The sequence below is a fragment of the Microtus pennsylvanicus genome, chromosome 1 (assembly GCF_037038515.1).
Source record: "Microtus pennsylvanicus isolate mMicPen1 chromosome 1, mMicPen1.hap1, whole genome shotgun sequence".
In the NCBI taxonomy this organism is placed as follows: domain Eukaryota; kingdom Metazoa; phylum Chordata; class Mammalia; order Rodentia; family Cricetidae; genus Microtus; species Microtus pennsylvanicus.
Window position 1 is genome coordinate 134,343,913 of NC_134579.1, and position 16,658 is coordinate 134,360,570.

The window sequence follows — 16,658 nt, forward strand, 5'->3', positions numbered from 1 at the left end:
AGGCAGATCTTAGCACTTGATGTAGGAGAGAGGAACAGGCCTGGCAGTGGCAAACTGTTTTCACGACAGTTCCGAACTGCGGAAATTAATCCCCACAAAGGGAGTTAGCTACAGCAAAGGACAGCCACTTTATCCACAAAGCAATAGTGCCACAAAGCCTTGTTTTTCGGTTTCGCCTTTACCAGGTCCCTTGGTTCTTATAAGTTGCTCATAAAAAGATGGCTGAGAAATTACTATATAATGTTGCGGCTTGTAGCAATATATATATTATATATATGTATATTTATTTTAGCATGGCCCAATTGTTTAGTAAATTATTTAGACCAAAACTTATCTACTGTTCATCAATATTTATTTAGGTTTTCTTGGAAGACATTAATATAGATGTAAATCAAAAGAGAAAACTGTTTTAAATCTAAAGTAGGTTGATTGTTTAATTTCCAATTACTTAAATTAGAAAACATCTCATGTTCTCTCTCTTTTTTCGATTTGTTTTTTTTTTGTTTGTTGTTTTTTTTTTTTTTTGAGACAGGTTTTTGGCCCTATGTAACAATTCTAGCTATCCTGAAACTAGCTCTTTTTTTTTTTAAAGATTTATTTATTTATTATGTATACACCATTCCTTCCCTGTATGCTCACACACCAGAAGAGGGCACCAGATCTCATTATAGATGACTGTGAGCAACCATGTGGTTGCTGGGAATTGAACTCAGGACCTCTGGAAGAATAGTCAGTGCTCTTAACCTCTGAGCCATCTCTCCAGCCCTGGAACTAGCTCTTGTACACCAGACTCGTCTCACACTCACAGAGATCCGCCTGCCTCTGTCCCCCGAGTGCTAGGATTAAAGGTGTGTGCCACCACACACTGCCCAGCTGAAAATAATTTTGTTTTGTTTTTCCAGATAGCAGGGTTTTCTGTGTAACCTCATGTTCTTTCTCTCTCTCTTTCTCTCTCTCTCTCTCTTTCTTTCTTTTCGTGTTTTTTCTTTTTCTTTTTCTTTTTGGTTTTTTCGAGACAGGGTTTCTCTGTGGTTTTGGAGCCTGTCCTGGAACTAGCTCTTGTAGACCAGGCTGGTCTCGAACTCACAGAGATCCGCCTGCCTCTGCCTCCCGAGTGCTGGGATTAAAGGCGTGCGCCACCACCACCCGGCCTTCATGTTTTTTCTTAACACCAATGCCTGGTGTTTTGTTTTGGGGTTAGGGTCTCACTGTTTAGCTATGGCTGACTTGGAAGTCACACTTTGGAAGCTAGGCTGGCCTCGAACTCACAAAGATCCATCCTTCGGCTCCCGTTGGGATTAATGGCTTGCGCCAAGGCAGGGCCTTCTATAACACAAGCTGGCCGTGTAACTAGCCATATAACAGAGTAATCCTGAACTTGATAGTCTTCTGTCCCAGTCTCCCACACTTGGCTAGCCCACTGTCTTGACAAGGGAATTTTAAGCGCCATTTGTTTACCTGCTCCTGTGTTAGGGAAGTGACTGTTGGCCTAGAAAACTCAACCAGAGCTCTGGAGATATTCTGGGGCAGGAACCTTGCTTCAAGGGACCACCAGGGGGTGCCGTCGGGGAGACCGCGGCCTCTGCTAGCCTACCGAACCTCCGAAGTTTTCTTGGACGCTGCCACCTGGGAAGCAAGGACCGAGTTACTCACGGTGCAGATTGCGCAAAGTCGCCCCGGCACTAGGAGATAGCAAGATTTACGCCTAGATGTGTTTCTTTCTTTTGTTTCCCTTTCCTCCTCCACCTCCACTCTCTGCCCGTCTCTGTCCCAACCCCACCCGCAGCCTCTGAAGCTCAGGATGGTCTTGAACCCGTGATCCTGCACCTCCCCACTACTGGAATTACAATTACAGGTGTGCACTCTTCTGTCCTGCTTGAATTTAGATCTCTTCCGTTATTTAGCCTGAACAAAATGTGCGTGTGCACGAGCATGAGTGTGCGTGCGTGCATGTGTGTGTGTGTGTGTGTGTGTGTGTGTGTGTGTACTGAGGAAAGAAGCTCTTTGTGTCCCACCAAGCCCATGCCATATGTCCCCTTTCTTCTTCTAGCACACTCCTCCCTCCTTCCCTCTTCACACACACCTGTCTCAAATCCCCTCAAGCTAACACCATCCCCCGCTGCTGCCGCTGCAGCCCTAACCAAGTGCCTCTCCTCTCTAGCCCCTCCCAGGGGCCTGCCTTGAGCTTGCTCTCTGCTCCTCTGCTGTGGGGGTCTTCTTTTAGTTCTCGCTCTGTGTGGGAGGCAGTTTTCTGATCAGGGATCCCCAGGTGGATCTGTCATGGATCTGACTTCTGCTCCCAGGAAAACCCTTGTTGTTCCCAGGGAAAGAGCAGCACGAGTCGTGGGGATTAGCTTGTCCACCCCTCCCCCCACCCCTCCTGCATCACTGCAGCCTGGGAACTAGAGGCCCTGGGTACATGCATCCCCTTGCCCCAGTGGCCAGTCATGAGCACAATCCTGAATTTCAGGTCTGGAAATCACTCATAAAATCTATCTTCCCATCATGGTCGGCCCACTGAACCCTTGTCCCCTCCTCCTTTGAGGGTTTTGGGCTTATATAGGGAGCTGCTGTGGGTGAGTGGGGCTGGCCAAAGAAGCTTCTGCAGAGAAGGTGAGGGGGTTCTGGGAATTAACAGGGCAGGGGGAGCTGAGAGGCAACAACTGCCCTGTGAAAGCCCAACTCTCTTCTTCTGTAGAAGGCTCACAGCCAGGCTGTGGGATGCTGGGCGGATGGGTATCAGCCTGGGCTCTGCAGCAAAGGAGCATCCCCTGACAGATAGAGAAGAGGATCTGCTGGGTCCTCCCTCCTAACCTCTGTCCTGTCTCACCCCTGCTTCCATGTCCCCAGCAGGAAGATGAATTCTGCAGCAACAGAGGGAGAGAAGGGGTCTTCTGTGGTGGTGGGGCTGCTGGTTGTAGGCAACATCATTATTCTGGTGAGGCCCCAGTTCTGGGGAGCATGGGGGCGCGCGTGCGGGGGGGGGGGGAGGTGACGGCCCCACGTCTATCTGTTTCAGTCTCTAGTCCCTGAAGGGAGCTGGGGGGACGGGGAGCGGGAGCAGCCTGTTCTCACGGTCTTCCTGGTCTGTAACTGAGTCCTTGTGGAGCTTGTACATTCAACCACAACTTGCGAAAAATGCCTGGTAAGAGGAATGATGGCACACCCGTAATCCTAGCATTTGGAAGGATGAGGCCAGAGAGCTGCTGTGAGTTGGAGGCTGACCTAGAACAGAGTGTCCTGAGAGAGAAGGAGGAAGAGAGGAGGAGGGAGCAGCTGGGTGTGGTGCACCTCTGGGATCCTAGCACTTGGAGGTGCCTCAGGACAGAGTTCAAGGCCAGCTTCAGCTAAGTAGAGATTTGAAGACCAGCCTGGGCTGCAGGAGACCAAATCTTTAGAACAAATCATTCTGACTGGGTGTGGCGGCCCACACTTTTAATCCCAGCACTTTTGGAGGGGAAGCAGGAGATTGTTGTAAATTCAAGGTCAGTTTGGTCTATGTAGGGAGTTCTAGGATAGCCAGGCTATATAGCAAGACTCAGTCACAGCAAGGCAAAGCAAAACAACAACAACAACAATAAAAAGAACATAACACCAAGCAGAACAGGGCTCTTCCCCTCTCCTTCCTCCTTCCCCCAGCTTGGGCACTTGGGGGCAGTCAGTTCCAGGTCTGCTCACACTGAGCCTAGATCTACCAACAAAATTTAGATAAAGTTTTGTGTCTTAAAACAAACAAAAACATGCAGGCTTTTGAAATGACTGTGGAGATAAATAAAGGTTGTCGCGGCTAAGCCTGAGGACTTACAGGTCAATTCCTGGGACCCATGGAGTGGAGGGAGGAAGCTGACTCCCACAAAAGTGTCCTCTGACCTCCACACTTCTGCTTATGCACACTCATACACGAGACATAATAAACATCGTTAAACAAGTGGCAGCTATGATCACAATGCGACTGCTTTCAGTTTTTGAGACAGGATCTCACTATGTGGCCCTGGGTGACCTGGACCTTGTTAAGTAGACTGGGTTAGCCTCTAACTTGTAGAGATCCTCCTGCCTCTGCCTCCTGAGTGCACCAAGCCAGAGATAGTTGACTCTTTTATTTTTATTTTTTTTTTAAGATTTATTTATTATGTATATGACATTCTGCCTCCATGTATGCCTGCACGCCAGAAGAGGGCACCAGATCTCATTACAGATGGTTGTGAGCCACCATGTGGTTGCTGGGAATTGAACTCAGGACCTTGGAAGAACAGTCAGTGCTCTTAACCACTGAGCCATCTCTCCAGCCCCTGTCTCTTTTATTTTTTAGGATATTTCTATGTAGACCAAGCTGGCCTTGAACTCACAGATCTACCTACCTCTGGATTAGATTAGAGGCGTGCACCACCATGTCTACCCAAGACTTTTTATTTTATTTTTTATTGATTATTTGAGTTTCACACAGTCTGTTTTGGACACATTCAGCACCCCCTTCCCCAACTTTTCCCAATTTACTCCTTACTCACCCCAAGATTTTAGTTTGAAGTTATGTGTACATAGTCATTTTAGTGTCCCATGCCTTTAATCCCAGCACTTGGGAGGCAGAGGCAGGTGGATCTCTGTGAGTTCAAAGCCAGCCTGGTCTGCAGAACAAGTTCCAGAACATCCAGGGCTGTTACATAAAGAAAATTTGTCTCAAAAAAACAAAACAAAACAAAAAAAGTATTATCTTTTTCACCATCAGAAACACCCACAGAATACCCCAGTGTGACAGCACACACCTGTAGCGCTGAGGCAGCTGAAATAGGAGGATAGACCATCCTGGTCTACACAGTAAATCCTGGCCAACCTGGGCTACATTGTGAGACCTTGTCTCAGAAAACCAAAACAAGAAACAAAAGCCTATCCACAGAGAAGTTGTCTTTCTTCTCCTCCTCTCCTCTTCCTCCTTCCTCTTCTTCTTCTTCTTTTTTTTTTTTTTTGAGAGTGGGTTTGTCCCTGTAGAAGAACTCAAATGTCTTTGCCTCTGCTCTGCCCCGGGTGCTGGAGTTAAAGGCCTGTGCCACCATGCCTGAATTTGTCCCCATGACAACCCTGTAGTGACCAGGGTTTTTTTTTGTTGTTGTTGTTTCTTTTTGGTTATCTTTTTTTAAAAGACTACCTTTTTTTAAAAAAGGTTTATTTATTTATTTTATATACAGTGTTCTGCCTGCAAGCCAGAAGAGGGCACCAGATCTCATTTCAGATGGTTGTTGAGGCACCATGTGGTTGCTGGGAATTGAATTCAGTACCTCTGGAAGAGCAGCCAGTGCTCTTAACCTCCAAGCCATCTCTCCAGCTTCCTTTTTTGTTATTTTTGAGAGAAAGTCTCTCATGTAGGCTAACCTGGCCTCAAACTCCCTATGTAGCTAAGAATAATCTTTGAATTTTGGATCCTCCTGCCTCTACTGGGCTTACGGGTATGTGACAGCAGGGCCCAGTTTATATGAGGCTGGCACAGGCTTTCTGCAGGCTAGAGAAGCCCTCTACCAACTGAGAGACATCCCGCAGTCTTTCTGATATTTCCTTAAGCAAACACAAGCAGAAACAGATAAGCCTATTTTCTTGTTCCAGTGTATCCTGCTGTATGTCCAACAGTTGCTCCCATGGCCTCTAGGCTGCTCCGTATAAGACCACAGGATGCCAGGCTCCAGGCATCTGGATAGTCACACAGGCACTCTGCCACGTGGCCTCTACTCCCCTCATCACGGTGCCACAGAAACAGGCCTTGCTCTGGACAGTGCACCTGTCAGATGAACGAACTGGCTAAAGCCTGGCATGGGTCCTCTCCTTTTATCTTCGAAGCCTCTGGCTCCTGGGATGTGAGGGCTGAGGCTCTGGCTGGACCGTTTCTTCCTTCTCTACACCCCATCCCTGCTCATAAAGGCGTGAGCTGGCCTCCCTTCCAAGCCCACTTTACCCCAAGGGCATAGGGAGGGGGTTCTGGGCCAAGAAAGAAGTGTGTTTTGGAAACTCACACAACCCAACTGCTGGCTCCAGGCACACGTTCCTAACCTTTCCCTGCCCAGTTGTCAGGCCTGGCCCTGTTTGCCGAGACAGTGTGGGTGACAGCTGACCAGTACCGTGTGTACCCACTGATGGGCGTCTCAGGCAAGGACGATGTCTTCGCGGGTGCCTGGATTGCTATCTTCTGCGGCTTCTCCTTCTTCGTGGTGGCCAGCTTTGGTGTAGGAGCCGCACTCTGCCGCCGTCGGTCCATGATCCTCACGGTGAGATCCTAGGTGGGGGATGGCGGGGGACAGTGAGGGCCATGATATAACGCTGGGTGGACCTCACAGGCCCTGCCCTGGCCCCATACCTCAGTTTCAGCCATCACCCCCATTGTACAGAGGAAACTGGGGTACAGCAAGGAGAAGGATGGTCAAAGCAGCTATAAAGAGACTCCTAAAAGTGACATAAATAAATAAGTAAATATATAAATGTATTTCTATATATATTCCCAATAAAATAATGGTAATTGAAACCCGACTATTTGGTCTCCAAGGTCTGTGGTCTGAGTTGTGGCAATAATAGTGAAATGTAATAACGCAGCTAGCATTTAACAAGAACTCAGCCCTTTAAACAGATTAGTTCATATGTGTCATGTGACCTATGATGAAACGCCACCACCACTGTCATTACTATTTGACAGATTCAGAGAGGAAGTCACAGCCCAGTTACGCTGGAACAAACCAGCTCTTGACTCCAGTCTAGTTTTCGTTTAAAATTTATTCCATTTTTTAAATTTTATTTATATATTTTTATGCACTCTGCATGTACACCTGCAGGCCAGAAGAGGGCATCAGATCCTAAAACTGATGGTGGTAGCCACCATGTGGTTGTTGGGAATTGAACTCAGGTCCTCTGGAAGAGCAGCCAGTGCTCTTAACCTCTGAGCCATCTCTCCAGCCCCAAGGTGCACACTCGCTCAGGTATCCAAGGAAACCAAAAGAGAGAGTTGGATGCCCTGAAACTGGAGTAACAGTTGACAGTGGGGTGCTGATGGGGGAGCCAGGAACTGAACTCGGGTCCTCTGCATGGCTTTCACTTAGTCATCTCTCCAGCCCCTACTTTCATTTGCTTGTTTGTTTGAAGACAAAGTCTCCCTATGTAGCCCCAGCTGCCCTCAAACTGACAATCCTCCTGCCTCAGCCTCTCAAGTGCTAGGATTATAGGTGTGTGCCGTCACACCACCCAAGCCCATAGTCTTTTTGTTTTGTTTTGAGACGGGGTCTAGCTAAACTTTGTCTGACCTCGAATTTACTGTGTAAACCAGGCCTGCTTTGAAATGAACTGCCAAACCCCTACTTTTATTCCTCTCCATGTTGTCCTGCCCTTAACCTTGCAGCAAGCAGTTTATATCTCTGTCCTTATGAAGCCTTGTAAAACTGTGCTTTTAAGCCCATTCACCAGGCAGAGAAACCGAAGCTCCAAGAGGGAAGCCGTGGCCTCTCCCAGGTGTTGGGGAGAGAGCAGGTGTCCCGTAGAAACAGATTGGTGTTTCTCCTCCTACGGAGAGTCCTTTAGGCTACCAGGACCATCACTTATGTAGTCAACAAGAGTTTACTGAACAAGAAGCTCTGAACACAACTAAAAAGCCCTTGATTTGGGGAGTGAAGGGAGCCTGGTAGGTTGAGGAAAACCCACAGCCAGCAGCAGCAAAGAAAAACATGCCCAGTGCCCACTGAGCATGTGTGTTCTGGGTAGCGGGAGCAGCACAAGCAAAGGTCCTCTGGCCGGAGTGAGGCAGCAGTCTCTCTGGCAGTCAGAAAACAGTACAGGGCAGGGTCTGGGAGGGGAACTGCTGGGGACACTTTGCTTTATTATGTAGAAGAGGGAGCTGTTATTGAAAGGAGTTCCTCACCACTCCCTTCCTCCTCTCACCCCCCCCCATTCCCCTCTTTTGATGCAGGGTCTCACTGTGTAGCTTGGCCGCCGGCACCCACTACGTAGGCCAAGCTACTCACAGATACCTGCTGCTTCCGCCCAAGTGATTGAGGTGTGCACCACCACACCCAGCTCCTCTCTTCCTGTTCCCTTCCATCACCCCCCCCATCACACATTTAGCAGAACAATTTCATCAAAGCCTAAAATCAACCTAACTACTGTTTTTGTTTGTTGTTTCTTTTGAGACAGGGTTTCTCTATGTACTCCTGGCTGCCCTGGAGCTGTCCTGTGTTGACCAGCCTAGGTTCAAACTCACAGACATCCTCCTGCCTCTGCCTCTGCATCTCAAGTTTGGGGATTAAAGGCATGCACTGCCACTCCTGGCCCCTAACCATTTTTAAAAAATATCTGGCTTGTCTTTCTCCCCATTTTTTTTTCAAAGACAAGGCTTCTTTATGTAGCCATGGCTTTCCTGGAACACACTCTGTAGATCAGGCTGGCCTAGAACTCAGAGAGCCGCCTGCTTCTGCCTCCCTACTAGCACTGGGATTAAAGGTGTGCGCCACCACTGACGAGCTTGGTCTCGAGTTTTCAGTCTTTCGCCTCTACTTCTTTCAAAATGTGTGCGTGCATGTGTGCACATTGCCAGAAAGGCGACCCAGAGTCTTTTGTTTCTTTTTTTCTTTCTTTCTTTTCTTTCTTTTTTTTTTTTTTTTTTTTGGTTTTTCGAGACAGGGTTTCTCTGTGGTTTTGGAGCCTGTCCTGGAACTAGCTCTTGTAGACCAGGCTGGTCTCGAACTCACAGAGATCCGCCTGCCTCTGCCTCCCCAGTGCTGGGATTAAAGGCATGCGCCACCACCGCCCGGCAACCCAGAGTCTTTTGTTTTGTTTTGTTTTTCCTTTTTGTTTTGTTTTTTTGAGACAGGGTTTCTCTGTGTAACAGTCTTGGTTGTCCTGGAACTTGCTCTGTAGACCAAGCTGGCCTCGAACTCACAGAGATCCGCCTGTCTCTGCCTCCCTAGTGCTGGAATTAAAGGTGCACGCCACCACGGCACAGCAAACAGTCTTATGCTAGGTAGCACTGTCCCGCTGAACAACAGTTCTTTTGGGACTGTGCATTATGGCACACACTTCATTCCATCTCTTGGTGGCAGGAGGGGGTGGGCAGATTTCTGTGAATTTGAATCCAGCTCTGTATGTAGTGATTTCCTGGCTAACTGTGGAGGAGGTGCAAGGCCTCCATCTAGCCTCTGTGCCATGGCTGCCTTTGCTCTCTCTGCAGTACCTGCTGCTGATGCTCATAGTCTACATCTTTGAGTGTGCCTCCTGCATCACATCCTACACCCACCGAGACTATGTGAGCCAGGCAGGGGCTAGAACCCTGTCGGGAAGGGATGAGAGGGGAATGGCATCCCTAGAGCTGGAAGGGTCGAGGGGAGGTGGGCCTCCATCCCTAGCCAGCTGGCTCCTGCTCTTCCCTGTCCCCCCCTCCTCAGATGGTGTCCAACCCGTCCCTGATCACCAAGCAAATGCTGACCTTCTACAGTGCAGACAGCAACCAGGGCCAGGAGCTAACCCGCCTCTGGGACCGGGTCATGATTGAGGTTGGTTGGGCTCTGTGATCATCTCTCAGTGATGGCAGAGGGGATATTCAGAAGACAATCCACTCAGGGGACCCAGGAGGGGTAGGGGAGTCTTTGGTTGCTATGGTTTTGTAGACCACAGACCCAGAAGTTTCCTTTCTCGTCACCAGGTTGGTAAGTGGCAGGGTGGCCTGCATTGTGACTCTGACAGTGGATTCTGCAGTGATTCTCCGTCCATTGTAGTGATGGTGACAATGATGACCTTAAGGATGTAATCCAGGCTGACCTTGAGCCCACTGTTGTGTGTGTGTGTGTGTGTGTGTGTGTTGCTGGGAACCCAACCCAGGACTTCATACATTTGAAGCAAAGGCTCCACCACTTAGCTATTTGTTACCCAACCTCCCAGCCCTCTTTTTTTTTTGTTTTTCTTAACTTTTTGAGATGGGGTCACCATAAGCTACCCAGACTACCCTTTAATTCACTATGTAGCCCAGGCAGGCCTTGAATTTGTGATTCTGCCTTAATCTCCTGATTAGCTAGGATTACAGCCCTGTTCCACTATGCTGAGTGAACAGTTAGCTCATACCTTAATCCCAGTGAGTAGATCTTGTGAGTTCGAGGCTAGCCTGGGCTAGCCTGGGCTCCAGCACAACCAGGGTTACACATGGAAACCCTGCCACAAAAAAACAAGCAACAACAACAGCAAAGGGTTTGCTGAAGTCCAGTCTGGTGTTGAACTCTTTGTACACCCAAGGATGACTTTGGAATCCGGGTGCTTCTGCTTCCACCTTCCCGTTCTGAGATTCCAGATCTGAGATACAACACAACCATCTCTAGCTCAGAAGCTGAACTCTTAATTGCATCCAACATAATATTGCAGAAGAAGAAGGTGGAGGAGGAAGAAGTTGCTGAATCCCAGCCCAGCCCAAGTCATGCAGGAGCCCAGAAACTACACCGTGTTGAAGGGTGTCCATCCAAGGGCTTCTGATTAAATACCCATTTGAGATGGGCATTGTGGTGAAGCCTTAGAATTCTAGCACTTGGGTGGCTGAGGCAAGCTGCCACCAGTTTAAGACTAGGGTACATCATGAGACCCTGTCCCCAGAACAGCAACAAACCACTCAGTGGGCTAAAAAAAAAATCATAAATCTGCCTTTTGTAAAATTTGATTTAAATTTTTTGGTTGTTTTTTATTTTCTTTGTTTGTTTGTTTTTCAAGATAGGGTTTCTCTCTGTAACAGTCCTAGCTGTCCTGGAACTTGCTTTGTACAGCAGGTTGGCCTCAAACTCATTGAGATCTGCCTGCCTCTGCCTCCCAAGCGCTGAGATTAAAGGCATGCGCCACTACCACCCGGCAGATTTAATTTTTTTTGGTTTTTCGAGACAGGGTTTCTCTGTGGTTTTGGAGCCTGTCCTGGAACTAGCTCTTGTAGACCAGGCTGGTCTCAAACTCACAGAGATCTGCCTGCCTCTGCCTCCCGAGTGCTGGGATTAAAGGCGTGTGCCACCACCGCCCGGCTCAGATTTAAATTTTTTTAAAAAATATTTATTTATGCCGGGTGGTGGTGGCGCACGCCTTTAATCCCAGCACTCGGGAGGCAGGGACAGGCGGATCTCTGTGAGTTCGAGGCCAGCCTGGTCTGCAAGAGCTGGTTCCAGGACAGGAACCAAAAGCTATGAAGAAACCCTGTCTCAAAAAATCAAAAAAAATTATTTATTTATTATGTATATAGTGTTCTGTCTGTGTGTATGTCTGCAGGCCAGAAAAGGGCACCAGACCTCATTACAGATGGTTGTGAGCCACCATGTGGTTGCTGGGAATTGAACTCAGGACCTTTGGGAAAACAGGCAATGCTCTTAACCACTGAGCCATCTCTCCAGCCCAGATTTAATTTTTTGTTTTTTTTGGTTTTTTTTTTTTTGGTTTTTCGAGACAGGGTTTCTCTGTGGTTTTGGAGCCTGTCCTGGAACTAGCTCTTGTAGACCAGGCTGGTCTCGAACTCACAGAGATCCGCCTGCCTCTGCCTCCCAAGTGCTGGGATTAAAGGCGTGCGCCACCACCGCCCGGCTCAGATTTAATTTTTTTTATGTGAATACGTGTGTGTATGTGTAGACGTGTGTGGGGGTACCCACAGAGGTCAGAAGAGGACATCAAATTCTCTGGAACTGGAGTTACAGGTGGTTGTAAGCCACCCCACATGGATGCTGGGAATTGAACTTGAGCATCAGGTGTTCTTAACTGCTGGGCTGCCTCCCAGCAATGCCAATCCCACTCCATCTAGTTTTTGGTGTCATTTTGTCAGCACAGTTAGCAACAAAAGAATTTTAGAAGAAAATGAGTGTAGGCTTGGGCCAAATCTATCAGCCTTACACACACACACACACACACACACACACACACACCACACACACACACCACACACCACACACACACACACACACCACACACCACACACACACACATACACACACCACACACACACACCACACACACACACCACACACACACACCACACACACCACACACACACACACACACACACACACACCACACACACACCACACACACACACACACACACACACACACACACACACACCACACACACACACCACACACACACACCACACACCACACACACACACATACACACACCACACACACACACCACACACACACACCACACACACACACCACACACACACCACACACACACACACACACACCACACACACACACACCACACACACACACACACACACCACACACACACCACACACACACACACCACACACACACCACACACACACACACCACACACACACACCACACACACACACACACCACACACACACACACCACACACACACACACACCACACACACACACACACCACACAAACACACACACCACACACACACACACACACCACACACACACACACCACACACCACACACACACACCACACACACACACACCACACACACACACACACACACACACACACACACACACCACACACACACGCACGCATGCACTAGAGCCCAGGACTCTAACAAGTGGAAACCAGCTGTGCCTAAAGTCAATCTGCCTCTCTTTAACAGTGTGACCTCAGCCCAGCCCTGCCTAAACTTGGTTCTTTCCACAGCAAGAATGCTGCGGCACATCTGGCCCCCTGGACTGGGTGAATTACACATCTGCCTTCCGGGCAGCCACTCCAGAAGTGGAATTCCCCTGGCCTCCTCTGTGCTGTCGCCGGACAGGGAACTTCATCCCCATCAGTGAAGAAGGCTGCAGAGTGGGCCACATGGACTACCTGTTTACCAAGGTGTGTCCCTTTGCCCTCTGCGTCTGTCTGTCTGTCCATCTGTCTTCCAGCCTCTCCTGTCTGGCTTTTTCTTTCTTTCCCTGGTCCTCCCAGCTCTTTGTATGAGTAAGCAGGATGCACAGACACTCTGATTCAGACCTGATGTCTGCACCAAGAGGACCTAGCTAGTTGCTGGAGCTAGGCCTTGCATGAGAGCCTGTCATCCTGCTCAACTGGTGACCTCAGTCAGGCTGGGCTCATGACCAGTCTGAGCAACTTCAGGAGCCCCTGTCTCAGAAGTAAAAAGAAGGCCAAGGAGAGTACTCAGTGGTAGAGCCCCTGCCTAGAATCCCCCAGTGAGGGGCTGGGGTGTGGCTCAGTGGTAGAGCCCCTGCCTAGAATCCCCCAGTGAGGGGCTGGGGTGTGGCTCAGTGGTAGAGCCCCTGCCTAGAACCCCCCAGTGAGGGGCTGGGGTGTGGTTTAGTGATATAGCACTTTCCTAAGCATGTAAGAAGCCTGGGATTCAACTCCTAGTACCGCTAATATTAAAAAATAACAGCTGAAAGCGATCATGTGGTTCACATCTGTAATCTCCATTGTGGAGGACCACTGCCAGTTTGAGCCTTGGCAATATAACCAAGACCCTGTCTCAGAAAATAATGACAACTGAGCATGGTGGCATACACTTAATCCCAGCACTCGAGAGGCAGAGGCAGGAGGATCTCTGTAAATTCAGGGCCAGCCCGGTTTACAGTGTGGGTTCCAAGACAGTCAGGGCTACACAGGAAAACACTGTCTAAAAAAAAAAAAAACTAGAAAAAAAAATAATAGCTGGTGAAGTGTGGTGGTGCTCGGGTTTGACCCAATTCAGACAGATCTCTATGAATTCAAGTCCAGCCTGGTCTACATAGCAAGTTCTAGGTTAGATAGGACTACATAGTGCCTCAAAATAATAATAATAAGCAATTCAAGGCAAGCCTGGTCTATGTAATAAATTCTAGGTTAGAGAGGGCTGTACAGTGAGACCCTGTCTCAACCAAAACTTAACAAAATGGAAAATGCTGCTGCTGTCACAACGGTAGCACAGCCAGCAGTAAGGACCCACGGGGAGCCTTCCCTTTGCCTGGCGTTTGCGGCTGCTTATCACAGTCACATGGGGAAAAGATGACAATGGCCCTGCTTGACACACGACAGAGAAAGAAGTTCGTTCCTGTGGTGGGGGAGAGCAGGGAGGCCAGGGCAGGGCAGGGGCATAAGCAAGAGGTAGGAGGGTTAAGGCGAGACCTGGTCCCATTTGTATCTGTGGCTACAAGTCTTCTATCAGGTCTGGAAGGGAGTTGTCCCAGGATACCCCATCCCCAAGGACAGATTAGGACAGCCCATTCTCAAGCCAAAGCCCCATGCATGTTCTTCCATTATTCCAGGGACCTTCCATTATTCCAGATTCTTCCATATCCCAGGGACCTCAGAATTCCTGCATCCGTTCTCCAGATTGCCACTTAGCAGGCTCAGAGAACCAGAATTGTGCCTGCGTTCTACTAACAAGAAGCAGAGCTAGTCCCAGGCTTGGTTGCGTTGCACCAGCCAGGGTCATGCACTCTGAACCTGTAGTCTCAGCTGCTCTGTGGCTGGAACAGGAGCCAGGAAGGTGACCTTGGTGCAGGGCTCTGGCCTGGCTCAACCTCGTCTCTAGTGAGCAGGTAACAGGAGCGAATGACAAACAGAGCTGGATTTCAAACGCTTAGGGCTTGTGGGTAGCATAGAAAGCCAGGCAGAACACAAGCAAGCCCAGACTGACAGCTGCCATTCCAGCAGCACCTGCTGGCTCTGGCCCTGGGTTCAGTGATCACTCTCCTGGCTTCCCTAAGAAGGCAAACATGGCTACAACCCCACAACACAGATGGGAAAACCAAGGCAAAGACGGGACGTCTCCCAGGGCACATGGTGACTTTCCATCACCCACCACCCTCCCACGATAGCTTCACAAGCCTCTACTGTCCCTCTCTCCAGGGTTGCTTTGAGCACATCGGTCATGCCATCAACAGCTACACCTGGGGCATATCGTGGTTCGGCTTTGCCATCTTGATGTGGACAGTGAGAGATGGGGCACCTGGGGCTGTGGAGGAGGGACCTGTGGGTGTCCAGGGGTGTGGGTGTGGGCTTGGGGGAGGCAGGTGGTTTGAGCTAGAGCACCCAATCTCATCATTTGCCCACCTAGCTCCCTGTGATGCTAGTAGCCATGTATTTCTACACCACTCTCTGAAGATGAAGAGGAGGCCGTATATCCACCTCTGTCTGAAGCTCCTGCCTCTCAGCTGCACCTCAGCCACAGCTCACCCATGTCCACCTCCCTCCATCTTCCTTTTTTTGCAATCCCAAAGTCCCTTTGTAGGTATAAGAGCTGCCCTGGGCCCTAGCTGTGCCCCAGGCCTGGATTTGTGTGCCTGAACCCCCTTGGCCCTGTTGCACTTGGTTGATCTCTTTATCTTTCTGGTGACAATGAAATGTCCTGTCCTTGGAGGCCCTGCCTCTGTTCCTGACAACCCATCATGCACCTCTCTTGTGCCTTTCAGAACTTCTTGCAGGCATAGCCATTGCTGCTCAGTAGTTTGTAGAAGCTCTAACAGACCTAGATTGCTGCAAGGGGAGGGGCAGATCCGCTATGGTCACTGTGGATCCTGATCACCCAGCATGTGTCTGAGCATGGGTTAGATAGCCAATAAATACTGGCTGACTAAATAAACACAAGCCTCTTTTTCTGTGTTGTTGGAGATGGGGGTTTTACTCTGTAGCCCAGACGGTCTTTGGAATTTATATATCCCAGGCTAGCCTGGAAGCCAAGGTGATCTCGCTGCCCCTCCCCCCGCCCCGCCCCTGGAGAAGATTACAGGTGCGAGCCACAACCACCTCCCCTTCCCGTCTCCACCTCTAGAATGCTGATATCCCAGGCATGCAACACTCCCCCCAGCCTACATTTGTTTTCTTTTCGAGACAAGAGTGAGTGAGTAACACTTCAGAAGGAAGTGGTGAAATCCGGCTGGCATGGGAAGCATCACGTGGGATATATTGGCTCATGCCGTTGATTCAAAATGGCTGGCTGCATGCTTGTCTGGATACAGGTCTGTCCAGGTTTCCAGAAACTGGCTTCCCTCTCAGACGAGACTCCTCTGAGAACATCAGACTTCACACTTTGAAATTTTCTTTCCTTTTTTCTTTCTTTTTTTTTCTTTTTTTGAGACAGACATAGTCTCACTGTGTAGTCCAGGCTCTGTGTGGGTGTGTATATGTGCGTTGTTTGCACGTGCTCTCCCATACACACACGCACTCAGAGGCCAGAGGAGATCAGCTGTCTTTCACTGGGTCTCACTTTATTCCCTTAAGACATGGTCTCTCACTGAACCATGAGCCCAACATATTTTTCAGGCTGGATTTTCTGGCCAGCAAGCCCCAGCATTCCTCCCATCTCTGCCCACTCCAGCGCTGGGGTTACTGATCTGAACTCAGGTCCTCTTTCCCCATTGAGTCATTGTGCCACTAGCATCACACTCTTGATGCCCCTGCCTCTGCCTCCTGAATGCTGGGATTACAGATATGCATCACTATGACTGTCTTCAAATCAGAATTTTCAAAACACCACAGAGATGTGATATATTCCAGATTTTAATACATAAGAGGAGGCCCAGCTCGCTGACTGGCTGAGCTGGCTTCTCTGTAGTCCCTAGTAGGAAACTGTCTCCACCTCTAGGCACATGTCTGACTAACCTGTGACCACATCAAGGAAACGGGGTGTTCCGTGCTGCTCTGCTCTTAGCAGATGTCCTCCTGAGCAAGTTCACTGTGACTTAGCATGTGGCTGGGATTC

The 16,658-nt window shown here is 49.2% G+C and overlaps 1 protein-coding gene across 1 annotated transcript; it reads left to right on the top strand.

The window, feature by feature from the left end:
• The first annotated feature begins 2,857 nt into the window (after positions 1-2,857).
• Upk1a (uroplakin 1A) lies at positions 2,858-15,059 on the top strand. The gene is made up of 7 exons (XM_075958162.1): positions 2,858-2,938; positions 6,048-6,248; positions 9,188-9,262; positions 9,402-9,509; positions 12,638-12,817; positions 14,807-14,890; positions 15,015-15,059. The coding sequence occupies exons 1-7, from the start codon at positions 2,858-2,860 to the stop codon at positions 15,057-15,059; spliced, it is 774 nt and encodes a 257-aa protein (XP_075814277.1).
• The last annotated feature ends 1,599 nt before the right edge of the window (positions 15,060-16,658 follow it).